Here is a 14,865-nt window from a genome sequence, read left to right as displayed (position 1 = left end):
AAATTTGGTCACAAAGAGTATTTTTATAATATATCAGGATAAATTTTATCACAGGTGATAAAGAATTTAAAATCAATCTGTTCAGTGTAATGACAGATTCAGTAAATTGAATATGTTCAGAGCAGGGATTATTTTGGTCTGTGGGATATAACTAAACAAAATTAAAGATATCAGCAATTCCATGACTATATAATCTTGTAACCCCTATATTGGCTTTTTTACACAAACATTTTCAATAGCACCTACAAAGGTAGCTAGCTAACCTCTGTCATTACCTTCTTCTTCCCCTTCTGTGGAAACTTCATGGTGGTTCTGGATTCCATAGCTATTTCTCCTCAGTGATTTCCTCCTCCTCTTGACACGTGAATACATATCCATGTTTTCCTGGAATAAAGATAATATCAGCATGATCTGCATTGTAAAACAAGAAACACACATCATCTGGGAAGTGTTCAAGGTGAGAAATAAGTGATGCTTGGGACTATAAGCAATTATAAATCAGCTACTGACACTGAAGACACAGTGAGCATGTTATCATTTCCCTACTACAGCAACATCAAGACCAACAAAACAAATTTGTTACAGCATCTATCTTCACAAATTTATGCCATACAAAAATATTTGCTATTGTAATAGTGGAGCAGCTGCTATTGAACAAGCGTTCACATTTTGGGGAAAGGAGCACATTCAGCATTCTGGAACTTACAGGTGGTGCACAGTGCAAGTGCCCCCAATTATTCTGTTCAAATTCTTTGGTCTTCTTGCCACCATGCAGCAATGGGACGCCCACAAAGATGCTGCCCAAAGGTTGGGAGCCACAGAAATGAACCAGAGACTCTGGGATTCCACCACACAGAGCTACAGCTTCCCAGCAGCCAATAGGGTTGCTTGGGAGGGCGGGGCTGTTGCAACTTAGCCAGCTCATAAAAGAGGAAGCCTTGTTGCCTCATCAATTGGCTTTCACTTACCAAGCCATTTGCCATTGCATTTCAACAGTTGTGCAAGTCTGCTGAGTTGTGGCAGACGGGAACTAAGACAACTCCCTGAGCTATGACTAGCTTTCAAATGTGCTGTTGTACTGTTCGAGGGAGGCCTCAAGAAATCACAGGAACAATACAGGCCCTGACCACTCAACAGTAGAAGAAAACAACAGCTGAACTGGTCTATATTAACTTTGCAAACCCAAAGATGGATCAGCCAAATATATGCTACACACAGAATTTGTATTCAGTTTTGCCAGAAGTTATACTACTGCTGTTAGATTTCCAGCCCCTGCCACACACACACACACAATATAAATTGGCAGCTATTTTATATAAGCCTATATCACATACCTCTCCCTCTCTGCTCCATCGCTGTCATGATTATTTGCAAATGAATCAAACATATTAATTTATAATTTTAAAAAGTCAATATTTTATTCATCTGTTTAAAGCGCTGCATAGAAGATACAGATATCTTCGAAATGTTTAAAATTGAAAGGATATATATTTTTATAACTTGAGGTCTGGAAACTTGAACTTACAAATTCTGTATCTGTCCACATGCGCAACCGTTCCACTTCACCTGATCGCCTATTCCGTCTGATGTTAATATTGTCCATTTCCTGAAGAACAGCTTCAGCAGTGCTGTAATATATGAACATTGTTTTTAAATGATATGTGATACTGTTTACTATGCAAACAGTAGTGCTCAGCACTGAGATTAAGTGCTCTGCATCCTCGTTTGAAATTGCTCCAGCAAGAGAAAGCAAAAGGATGCTTTATCGCTTCATCTCCCTCTAAGATCAGGTGATAAAGCCTTCTACCTGCTCGCTAGAGATGATGAATAAAAAGCAGCATTTTCCTCATGTTAGTACAGGTATGTGGGGACAGGGTGTCTTGGGAACACTCTTTTTATTCTCCTACTGTGAACAGAAAAAGGTTCACTTCCCCCCCACCACCATACTGCTAGGGTGGGGAGAACTTTATAATAACTCTCATCCTGCAAAGAAAGAGTGTGTGTGTGTGTGCTCTGTGTTAACACAGTAAGTTGTGAGATGATGATTTTGTGATTTCGGGAATTCTGTGAATGCAAGGTACTCATGGAATGCTGTATGACCTAATCAGTTATAAATTGCATGAGCATGAATAATGGATGCTAGCTCGGCCTAAATTTATGAGAGAAGAAAATATGATGAGAAATGCTACTGCCTTTTCTACCATACAGTGGTACCTCGGGTTACATACGCTTCAGGTTACAGACTCTGCTAACCCAGAAATAGTACCTCGGGTTAAGAACTTTGCTTCAGGATGAGAACAGAAATTGTGCGGCGGCAGCAGGAGGTCCCATTAGCTATAAAGTGGTGCTTCAGGTTAAGAACAGTTTCAGGTTAAGAACGGGCCTCTGGAATGAATTAAGTACGTAACCAGAGGTACCACTGTATAAGAATCTAGCTAAGTTACTAGTGTGTGAGAGAGAGTCTATGGATGTATGCGCACTGCATGAGTGTGCATGTGCAAGTGTACTTTGTAGTCTCTTTTGCGTATGTATGCTGCATGTGTAGTCTGCAAATATATTGGCCATGCACACCACCGCCATGTGGTACTTGGGAGGGGTGGCTGTCAATTGCCCATAGCATTAAAATATATATATATAGCCACCCCTGCTTTATAGGTCACAAAGAGAATAAAAGCCACCTGCCTTCAGTAGTTACACTGAAATAAAACAGTGATAAAAACTGGAGCATAATAATGTCCAAGCATGAAATTTACTATATAGTAGATTCAATCATCGTTGTTAACATCTGTAGTTTCAATAACTTTGTAAAAACCATAGGATGTTAGAAGCTGAAGAAAAAGATCAAAATCTCTGTTAAACGGAGTTAAGACTAAAATAATCCAGAAAGGAAACCAATTTGTATGCATGGCTGTGTTTAATTAAACAAAAATTTCAATATTTTGACCAACAGTTCTGCACTAGGATATATTTGTTAATGATATGTCAAACACTTAAATCAAAAACTAATTAGCGGCAATTTAGGAATGGCTAAAGGACGTATTCTCGCAATCTGAAAACAAAATATGTCAACAAAGCCAGTACTCTAGAAAACGTTATTGGAAAATTTCCACATACCTGTTTACCAGTTGGTCAAACAGTAAACTTTGATTCAAACTTTCAAATCTGTTTTTTCTGGATCGGCAACTTTTTCTGATTTCTCTACCTCCATTTATACAGGCATGGTCCCCATCAACCTTTTTCTCCCCACGAAGAGAATTGCTTTTGAGAGCTGAAATGATTTTAAATGTTTTAATAAGAATTATATGCTAATAACGATAAATTTAAAAAATGAAAGGTACAAGTACAGTACAGTAAGAAAGCTGGGAAGATACTTTGTCCCCTCTCACTTTCCTTGCGGGATCACTTTTATTATATTCCAACTTGACAGATCAACCACGTGTCTAAATTCAGGTAAGTCACCTTGTCTCTCTTATTTATTTATTTATTTATTTATTTATTTCATTCGTATCCCGGCTTTTTATTCAAGGAGCTCAAGGTAGAGATCATGGTTCTCCCCCTCCTCATTTAATTCCCACAACAACCCTCCTCATTTAATTCCCACAACAACCCTCAGCTAGGGCTGAGACAATTACTGGCCATAGGTCACCCAGTGAGCTTCATGGCCGAGTGGAGATTTGAACCATGGACTCCCAAGATCCTAATCACTATACTATACTCTCTTCTTCTTCTCCTCCTCCTGCAATATCTTCTAGCTATTTTTTAGCCTTAATAAATCCTTCGTCTATTTCTATTTTATTTAAGTAAAAATCACCTTATCAATTCTGCTTCAACCTCATAATATAAACAAGCAATTTCCTTGTAAAAATCACTTCTTTTCATTTCATAGCCTCCCACTTCACTATTGATTTACGGTATATTTATCCTCATTTCTTTAGAGTAGCAACTATTTTTAGATGACAATTATCATAATGTGTGAATGTAATAAGAAGAAAATCATGGCAAATAATGCTGCATGGAATCTTATTGGTAATTCATTTGTTTGCGTGGGCGAAAAAACAACAAATTCCTGACACTGAAAGACAGAAGACACAAGGGAACAAAATAAATCACTATTAATTGGAAAGGTCATAGGTAAAAAATGAAGTACTTACATAAACTACGTCCATTTGGTAATGTAGCACCAGATTGAGAAGTTAACCTACGAAATAATTAAATTTGCAAAATATATTCATTTGTTCTATTAAAAGTTACAAGCCACACATAACTTGCATCACACCTAAATGTTACAGACTGAATATGACCACTGCTAGTATTATAGTAAACTACTTCTCAAACAAGTAGTTTTATATCTCACTCTCTTTCACAATAGATAACTATTCTTCAACACCTGTGGATGGGGAAATGAGACAGAGCCAGAGATTTGCCCAAGTTCACCCAGGGAATCAATAATGAAATTAGAATGTCCTTATCTGCAGAACATTAGCTCTCAAATGTTAAAACGTATTAGTAAGAAGTAGTCATATTACGGAGATCTTAAAACTTGCCTATTATTATTATTTAACCCATTACCACAATTTTGTGCTGGTATTAGACATAAGCTTCACAGGGCTAATCAGTGACAGGTTCCAGGACTGTAAATAGCTGTATGCCCAGGATAATTTTAGCAGATATGTTTCCCCATCACTGTTATGCTGATGAGAAAATCTGTACCTGTGAAACTGTTCAGATTAAAAAAAAACCTGGAATTCCACTTAAGGTGAAGACTCAAAAGCCAATATTTGGGCAATGTGAAACATAGATCTGGCTTGCATGACAAAATATGGTTAGCAAGTACATACAGGCTTCAATACAGGGGCTCATAGTCACTGTGCTCCTCCCTAGTCATTTTTAAAAACAAAAAAAAGTATTGATTTTTAAGAGTCTTGCTAAGCTGCAGTGTACATATTAACTCATAGTTTAGGTTAAAACTATTTAATAATAGTTTTAACTGCTTGGCAGGGGGTTGGACTCGATGGCCCTTGTCGTCTCTTCCAACTCTATGATTCTATGATTCTAAGTAATGGTGGGAATCAGCTGAACAGTGATTTTACAAAACACACCACATCTCTTTTTACCAACTGCAGGTTTATGCTTTATTCATTAATGGATTAAATAAACAAAATTTACAGCCACTCTATTGATCAGCTCAAGAACTCATAAGACACAAGTATTCTGTACAGTGGTGCCTCGCAAGACGAAAAGAATCCGTTCCGCGAGTCTCTTCGTCTAGCGGTTTTTTCGTCTTGCGAAGCAAGCCCATTGACGGCTTAGCGGATTAGCGCTATTAGCGGCTTTTAGCGGCTTAGCGGATAAGCAGATAAGCGGCTTAGCAGCTTAGAAAAAGGGGGGGGGGGAAGGAAAAAAACCCTGCAGGAACTCGCAAGACATTTTTGTCTTGCGAAGCAAGCCCATAGGAAATTCGTTTTGCGAAGCACCTCCAAAACGGAAAACTCTTTCGTCTAGCGAGTTTTCCGTCTTGCGAGGCATTCGTCTTAGGGGCACCACTGTACATTGATTCTATAGAACTGTAATTTTCTGTTTTAAAAAGTAAGAATAGATTTAAAATTTGAAGTACTTTCCAAAATAAAGGAAACAGGTCATAGCTCAGTGGTAGAGCACACACAAAGATGCCGTGTTTAATTCAGAAATATAAAGCAAAGAAATAACTACGGTGTTTCACCTATCTGATAATGCTATCAGTAGACAAATAGAAAAGATTCTTGCAAGAAAAATTACTGAAGCATTTACTCTATTCTGGAACAGAAAATGACTGGCAGGACCATCAGGCATTCAGTTTTAAAATATTTCTCCAAAAAGTAAAAGTAAAGATGCTAGGAGATGTTCTATGAAACATGGATAAACCACTTCCTGTCAGGTTTAGGCCAAAGGTAGCAAGTTCTGCCCCACTTCCCAATGCAGAGCGGGGGGTGGGCGTCAGTTAAAATGGTCCATTCACAAAGAATTATGGAACCAGGATTCCTGAATGTTCTGGGGGATTTTCAAGCTGACACTACTGGTGATCCTGTTGAGGCATTGGTGTCACTACAAAATGGTGAGAGGGAACGGGCACCAACACCATTACTGCTAAATATCCAAAAACGGTTTTCCAGGAACACCCCCATCGTTCAGCCCAGAAACTGAGGTCCAACTCTGAGGGCCTTCTGGCGGTTCCCTCCCTGCAAGAAGTGAGGTTACAGGGAACCAGGCAGAGGGCCTTCTCAATAGTGGCGCCCACCATGTGGGACACCCTCCCATCAGATGTCAAGGAAATAAAAAACTATCTGACTGTTAGAAGACATCTGAAGGCAGCCCTGTTTAGGGAAGTTCTCAAAGTTTGTTGTTTAATCGTGTTTTTAATATTCTGTTGGGAGCTGCCCAGAGTGGCTAGCAAAACCCAGCCAGATGGGCGGGGTATAAATATATTATTATTATAGGACTTCCGGAGGAGGCGCGAACGGCAATGGCTGCCCTTTCCTAGTCGGGGAAGGGAAGCTCCGCCGAAAAAGGGTCTCCCGCTGCGGCGAAGCGGGGACCCACTTTGGAAAACCACAGGCAGCAGAAGCCTGTGGTCTTGGGGTCCGGCGGGCGCCAGGAGCAGCCCCCAAAACGTTGAAGGAACCCCGTAAGGGGCTCCGGATCGCGGAGGGGGTTGCGGCGCTGAGGATCGTTCCGCAATCGGCGGAGTGAAGCCGCGTTGCTGCTGCCGGTGAGCGCTGTCCTTTCTTCCTAAACTACAGATTCGGAAAACAACAACCCGTGAGTAAACGGACTTTAAAAGTTTCGGGACTTTAAGTACTTAATTTGGCTGAAAGCGGAGTGACGAAAAATAGGAAGTCCGTCTTCCGCTGTCATTGAATCATTAAGCAAAGAGCCGGAGGAGTGGAGGCAAAGAGTGAACTTTTAATCTAACTGATCTGGACATCCGCGGAAATTATTTTTAAGCTGAATAAGGACTTTAAGTAATTGATTATATGACTTTTATGTGGACTTTGATACCTTTCTTCTATTTGGATTATAATTAAAGCAAGAATCCCAGGTGCTGGAACTGCCTGAGTAATTGAGTAGCCAGCTTGCAGGGCTGGATACTTTTGAACTTAAATTTTGAAACAATCTGAGGGAGTCTGAACTGGTTACTTTGAAGCATCTTTTGGAATACCAGCAAGCACTGTCTGAAACACTGTGACTTTTTAAACACTAACTCTGCTAAAAATTACCCTATTGAAGGCTCTCGGACATTAAATGGGATTATAATATTTTTACTGAAATTGTCTTCTTTCCTAAAGACATTTTAAGTTCCCCCTAGAGGATTTGGGATTAATAGCAGTGACATTGTTTTACTTTCCCTTTCCCGGCCTCCTGTTTGACTATTACTATCTGGGCTGTTGCTTTTCTCATGGGAACAACTCAGCTTGACCTTGAATTTTAGATAACTCTGGAATGAGTGGCGCAAGAAAAAAGGGACCGAGAACCAGACAAACAACTCTAACCGCAGTCTCCCAGGCACGCAGATCATCTGTGCCTACTGTGCTTACTTTGCCTACTCTGACTTCTGAGAAAGAAGCTGCTTCTCTGCCACGGGCAGAAACTGAGGAATTTCAATTGGAAGAGATGGCCTCAGGAGAAATCAGTTCTACTTTAGAGAAAATTCTTGAAAAACTGGAATCTTTGGATAAAAAAGTGGAATCTTTGGATAAAAAAGCTGATCAGCAAACAGCTAAAATTGAACAAAATACTGAATGTTTAAATAGACTAACTGGACAAGTTGCACAAAATGTGCAAGCAATTGGAGAACTGAAGGAGACTGCAGGTGAAAATCGGAAATTGGCTGAAGATACCAGCCAAAGATTGGGAAATTTAGAGAAAGAGGTAAGACCACTCAGCAAACAAGTAGGTGAACATCAGACCTATCTTTCTATGATAGAACTACAGAATAGACAGACTAATTTAAGGATAAGGTCGATACCAGAGGTGGAAGAAGGCAACTTAGCTGAGTTCTTGACTAAAGAATTTTCCAAGTTTTGGAACCTAGAGGAAAAAGACTTTAAAATTACATCAGCTTTCAGACTTGGAAGACTTATAAAGAGAGAGAAGCCCAGAGATTGTTTAATAATACTGAGATCAAAGGAGGAAAGGGACAAGATTTTGGGTTTACATTACGGAAAGTCACTGGACATTCTGGACAAAAGAATCGAAATTTTTAAGGATATTCCTAAACAACTTTTGGACCTTAGATCTGATTATTTGGAACTAACAAGATTGTTAAGGAGCAACACAATTATCTTCAGGTGGGACTTTCCTCAAGGATTATCTTTTACTTTTAGAGGGAAGAAGATTAAAATCAGATCACTGGAAGATAGAGACAAATTTCTGACTGCGTACGGAGAGGACCTTCAAAAAGGATTGGAACTACCCTCGGGGCCTGTAGTACCAGAGGTGCCTGCACCCTCGGATTCTGAAGACCTAGCGAATAAGGTACTACCCCTAGAAAAATAACCAGACTTATCCAGGATGTCTCTGCAACTTTTGAGCTGGAATATAAATGGCTGTAACATTCCGGAAAAAAGAAGGAAAATTTTTCATATATTGAAAAAGGAACAATTGGACATTATTTGCTTACAAGAAACACATGTGACTAGGCTCCACCGGAAAGTACTAATAAATAAAAGACTTGGTCAGGAATTTATATCTTCAGACAAAGTAAAGAAGAGAGGCGTGGTGATATATGCAAAAGAGAGCCTGTCACCTAAATTCTTATTTAAAGATGAATATGGAAGAATTTTGGCAATCGAAATACAACATCAAGGAGAAAAGATTCTGATATTAGGAATTTATGCACCAAATGAAGGGAAGTCGGAATTTTTCAAGAAGTTGCATGAGACTATGCTGGAACATCTGGATTATGACAACATCATCATGATGGGAGACATGAACGGGGTCGTATCAACAAACATGGATAAGTCACAAAGCCAGAATGTCACTAAAGATGGCAGACTACCAAAGACCTTTTTTGAACTGACTGACAATATGGACTGGATTGACATTTGGAGAACGAAGAATCCCTTGGGAAAAGAAGGAACATTCTTCTCTGAAGCCCAGCTGACTTGGACAAGAATCGACCAAATATGGATAACTAGAGGTCTGGCACCGAAGGTCAGAAAGGTGGAAATCTGCCCAAAAACCTGCTCCGACCATAACGCACTGAAAATGGATATGATACTATTACCAACTGGTTCCTTTAGATGGAAGATGAATGACAATCTGTTCAGAGATCAGGAGATTACTAAGAAGGCCCAGAAAGCATTGAAGGATTACTTTGAGATAAATATGAACACTGCGGTGGAAAAAAGAATTATTTGGGATGCAAGTAAAGCTGTGATGAGGGGGTTCTTGATACAACAGAATGCGGCAAGGAAGAGGATACAAAATGACAGAAAAGATAAGATTTTGGAGAAAATAAAAGAATTGGAGAAGAAGTTAAGATCAAACCCGAAGTCCCTGCCGATCTTGAGAGAAATCAAACTCTATCAAGCACAGTATTCTAAACTGATAAATCAGGAAATAGAGTGGAAGATTAAATTAATGAAACAAAAAACTTTTGAATCGGCAAATAAATGTGGGAAACTGCTAGCTTGGCAGTTGAAGAAGAGACAAAAATTGAATACAGTTACAAATTTGGAAATTGAAGGAAGAAACATTCAGAACCCCACGGAGATTAGAAAGTGTTTCCAGAAATACTTCAAAAAATTATATACTCAAGGGCCGCAGAATGAGGACGAGATAAAACAATTTTTGGAGAAAAATGGACTTAAAAGGCTGTCACAAGAAAATAGATCTCTCCTGAACAGTAAAATAACATGTCAAGAAATTGAACAAGCCATTCAAAACATGAAACCGGGCAAATCTCCAGGGCCAGACGGGCTAACCTCCAAGTATTATAAGATATTAAAAGACCATTTGATTCAACCACTGATGGAGGTTAGCAATGAAATTATGGAGGGGAGGAGGGCGCCGGAATCGTGGAAGGAAGCTTTCATCACATTGATACCAAAATCGGAAGCTGAAAAGACGCAACTTAAGAACTACCGTCCCATCTCCCTTTTAAATGTGGATTACAAAATTTTTGCAGATGTTTTGGCAAGTAGATTTAAAAAAGTTTTAAATGAAGTAATTCATAAAGACCAGGCAGGCTTTCTCCCAGGTAGACACATGTTTGCTAATACAAGGAACATTATTGACATTTTGGAACTTTTGCAAACTGATATAAATACAAAAGCAGTGTTAATCTTTATAGATGCGGAGAAGGCCTTTGATAATATCTCTTGGAAATTTATGAAGGGAAATTTAAAAGAAATGGGAGTGGGTCGGGGTTTTGAGAATGGGATTGATGCAATATATTCAGAACAAAAGGCTAAATTGATAGTAAACAATGTGGTTACTGAAGAGTTTAAAATTGAAAAAGGAACACGACAAGGCTGCCCGATTTCCCCTTTATTATTTATATCAGTTCTGGAGGTGCTCTTGAATATGATTAGAGGGGACCAGTTGGTGGAAGGGATTCAGGTCGGAGCGAAACAATATAAACTTAAAGCTTTTGCAGATGACCTAGTTTTGACCCTGCAGGAGCCAGAATCTAGTACAAAAAGAGTATTACAACTGATCCAAGATTTTGGTCGGGTGGCAGGATTTAAACTAAATAAACAGAAAACTAAGGTGTTGGGGAAAAATCTGACAGATGTAGAGTCGGAACAGTTTCAGAGAGAAACGGAACTAACTGTGGTTAAAAAAGTAAAGTACCTAGGGGTAAACATAACAGTAAAAAATCTGAGTCTATTTAAGGATAATTACGAAAAATGTTGGTCTGAAATTAAGAGAGATTTGGATAGTTGGACAAAATTGAAGCTTTCTCTGTTAGGCCGAATTGCTGCTGTTAAGATGAATGTATTGCCAAAGATGTTGTTTTTGTTTCAAACATTGCAGATTGTGGACAAGACAGAGTGTTTCCGGAAGTGGCAGAGAGATATATCTAGATTTGTCTGGCAGGGCAAAAAGCCCAGAATTAAGTTTAAGATACTAACTGATGCGAAAGAAAGAGGGGGCTTTGCCCTGCCGGACTTAAAGTTGTATTATGAAGCCGCAGCCTTTTGCTGGCTAAAAGACTGGCTACTTCTCGAAGACACTGACGTATTGGATTTGGAAGGGTTTAACAATGCTTTTGGTTGGCATGCATATCTATGGTACGATAAGGTTAAGATCAATAAGGTCTTCAAGAACCATATTGTCAGGAAAGCAGTTTTTAATGTCTGGACAAAATACAAAGACTTACTGGAAAACAAAACTCCGAGGTGGCTTTCACCTCTGGAAGCTAAGGCCCGAAAAAGACCCAATATGGAGGCCAAATGGCCAAAATATTGGGAAATATTAGAAAAAGATGGAGACAATTGGAAATTGCAGAGTTTGGAGAAAATGAAGGATAAAGTGCGAGACTGGTTACACTACGCTCAGATTAAAGAAGTTTTTAAAAATGACAAAAAGCTAGGGTTCCAGGTGGAGAAATCGAAGTTGGAAACAGAACTGTTAGAGCCTAAGACTAAGGTATTATCAAGAATGTATAACTTGCTGCTGAAATGGAATACACAAGACGAAATGGTTAAATCGGTTATGATAAAGTGGGCTCAGGATATTGGGCATAATATTATGTTTGAGGACTGGGAAAGGTTGTGGACCACTGGGCTGAACTTCACTGCATGTAATGCTCTGAAGGAAAATGTAATGAAAATGATATATAGATGGTACATGACCCCAGTTAAACTTGCCAAAATATACCATTTGTCTGATAATAAATGTTGGAAATGTAAAGAACATGAAGGAACATTCTTTCACCTCTGGTGGACTTGCCCCAGAGTGAAGGCCTTTTGGGAAATGATATATAATGAGTTGAAAAAGGTATTTAAGTATACCTTCACTAAGAAACCAGAGGCCTTCCTTCTGGGCATTGTCGGCCAGAAGGTGTTAAAGAAGGACCGAACATTTTTTATGTATGCAACAACGGCAGCAAGGATACTCATCGCCAAGAGCTGGAAAACTCAAGATCTACCCACACTGGAAGAGTGGCAGATGCAGCTGATGGACTATATGCAACTGGCCGAGATGACTGGCAGAATCCGAGACCTGGGAGAAGAGAGGGTTGAAGAAGACTGGAAGAAATTCAAGATTTATCTACAAAAGTATTGTAATTTGGTTGAAGGCTAAGAAGGATGCTAGATCATAAATAATTGCCTACCACTGAATTAGATTTGAAATTGACGATAAGTGAGATTGAGGGAAATATAAAATTTGTGGAGAATAGAATAGATCAAACTAATTGAACAAAATTTAAGAATATAAACAAGATGATAAATTGCTGGGAAAAATTTATAACGATGTAAGTGGGAGTGGGAGACGTGAGGGAGTCCAAAGAAGTTCTGGAAAATGTGTTATGATTCATGTTATATTGTTTATTATTTTTGCATTTTGTATTTTAAAAAAAATCTTAATAAATATTTATATAAAAAATAAATAAATATATTATTATTATTATTATTATTATTATTATTATTATTATTATACATTTGTGGGATGCCCTCCCATCAGATGTCAGACTTTTAGAAAACATCTGAAGGCAACCCTGTATTGGGAATTTTTCTATGTCTAATGTTTTACAATTTTTTATGCGCTGTAAGCCGCCCAGAGTGGCTGGGGAAACCCAGCCAGATAGGCAGGGTATAAATTTAATAAGTATTATTATTATTATTATTATTATTATTATTACTACTACCACCACTTCAGGCAATGAAGCAAGCAGGAAAGCTATAATGCAAGACTTGCAGCAAAGATGACCAAGCACAAGAAAGAATTTATAATTGTGCCTACTGTATGGCAGTGATGGTGCCAAAGAAGGTTCAGTTTGTGACTACCAATGTGTCTTTGCGTGGCTGTTCTTGTTTTGGAAGAGGCAATGGAGTGCCTCCTTCTCAATATATTTTTTCTGGACCCTATAGCCAATAGCTAATATCCTCTCTTGGAGAAAGGTTCTCAAAAGAGCAATAGCCAGGCAACTCCAGGAGTGCTTGGATTAAACTAATTATCTTAACCCAGTTCAAACAAGCTTTATGCCCAGCTTTGGTACAGAGTTGGGGCAAAATGCAACCTTGCTGATTCCTCTAGAAAACTTGAAGGCTTTTGATATCACCAATGACATCTTCCTGGAGCGGTTCGGTGGGGTAGTTGAGTTGTGGTGGTTCCACTTCTACCTGCAGGAATGTTTCCAAAAACTAGCAGTGGAAGAATCCTGTTAGATGCCTTGGAAATTGTGTTGCGGAGACTGGCAGTGTACTATTTTGTCCCCAAACTATATGAAGCAGCTGGAGGCAGTCATCTGGGGTTTTGGAGTTCAGTGTCACCCATATGTGGATTACACACAGATCGATTTACTGGTTGAAGCTGTGTAAGTGCTGAACCACTGCATGGAAGTGGTAATAGGCTGGATTAGGGCTATCAAACAGAGTGAGTCTGGACAAGATAGGGGTACTGCTGGTATTTTGATGTCGCATCCAGGAATTGGGTATATGACCTGTCCTCAATGGAGTCACACACTTTGAAGGAGCAGGTTCATAGGTCTGGGGGTTCTCCTGATCCACCATCATTACTTGAGACCTAGGTAGCCTCAGTGACAAAAAGTGCTTATTACCAGTTCTGACTGCTTGCACCAGCCACAGCTTGCCCTGGGTCGAGATAACCTTGCCACTGTGATGCGTGCTCATGTAACCTTATGTTTAGACTATTGTAACGAGCTTTATAATGAACTTCCCTTTAAGATAGTCTGAAGATTGCAACTAGAGCATTGGAGGATCTTCTCTACTGTGATGGCGTGAAACAGTATTTCAATTTATTCCCTTGGCAAAGTAGGGGGAAAGCATAAGGATATCTATATGTCAACTCCAACCAGCATAAACAGTGCAGTTATTTATCAGCTTAAATAACAATGTACATCAGTTGCGCAATTTTCAGACATCTGAGACCATGAGTTCAATTTAAACTTTAACTTCAGAAAACCAAAAGCATAATCATCTATCTCTGCAATTCTGGGAACCAAATAGGAAAACAGAGCAGCTTTGTACTTAAGCACTAGCTACTGGTAGCCGTAGGCAACATAGAACTGCATGCAGGCAAGTGAGCAGACTGGCAAGAGAGGGACAGAGTACTCTATCCCTTCATGCCCAACATATAAACCAAGCCATAGGAGGAAAACGGCATCCTCTATGTCCAGCACAGAAATGCAATGGGCTGCTTCAAGAGGGCCACAGCTCTTCATACATCTTCTGTCATCTCCCAGCTGGCTAGTAAACATTTTTGTAGGCTAGTAACATTTGTGGGAAATAGAATGATTGAAATACTTTATATGTCATCTCTGCACAGTGTTTTTTTCCCCCTACGCTGATATAACCAAGAAAACTTCTCCTGTTTGACTTCATTGCATAGCACAAACATTAGTTACAAGTTGTGATTTTTCTGGGAGAGCTGAAATATGAGCCCACGTTTGGACAACACGCTAGGACAAATAATGGCTCAGCTCAGCATAGAATGACTGAAGGAGGAGTCCTGGACAGGCAGTCATGTAGCAAACAGGGAGAGATCAAAACATTCTTTCTACTTTAAGGCACAGAGCTTTAAACTAGTTCATCTTACGGAATGTATTACAGCACTTACAGCACAAGGAATTGCAGATGTTTAAATGTAAGCAACAGATGTTTTTCCACAAACAAAGCTTGTCATTTGAAATAAAGTGGT

The 14,865-nt window shown here is 39.3% G+C and overlaps 1 protein-coding gene across 4 annotated transcripts in view; it reads right to left on the bottom strand.

The window, feature by feature from the left end:
- ATAD2B (ATPase family AAA domain containing 2B) overlaps positions 1-14,865 on the bottom strand; it is a 62,099-nt gene that overhangs the window by 38,574 nt on the left and 8,660 nt on the right. For 3 of the 4 annotated variants that reach the window (XM_079969639.1, XM_079969640.1, XM_079969641.1), the window contains exons 3-6: positions 4,152-4,198; positions 3,115-3,268; positions 1,526-1,628; positions 276-384 (exon numbers count right to left, since the gene is read on the bottom strand). In XM_079969639.1, coding sequence (XP_079825765.1) covers positions 276-384; positions 1,526-1,628; positions 3,115-3,268; positions 4,152-4,198 — 413 coding nt within the window. Of the gene's footprint in view, positions 1-275; positions 385-706; positions 941-1,525; positions 1,629-3,114; positions 3,269-4,151; positions 4,199-14,865 lie in introns of those variants that run through there. The other variant, XM_079969642.1, reaches the window with a different exon arrangement.

Source organism: Podarcis cretensis (genome assembly GCF_951804945.1).
Source record: "Podarcis cretensis genome assembly, chromosome: 3".
Lineage (NCBI taxonomy): Eukaryota > Metazoa > Chordata > Lepidosauria > Squamata > Lacertidae > Podarcis > Podarcis cretensis.
The sequence above is the reverse complement of the archived record's forward strand: the minus strand, read 5'-3'. Positions and strand labels throughout refer to the sequence as shown.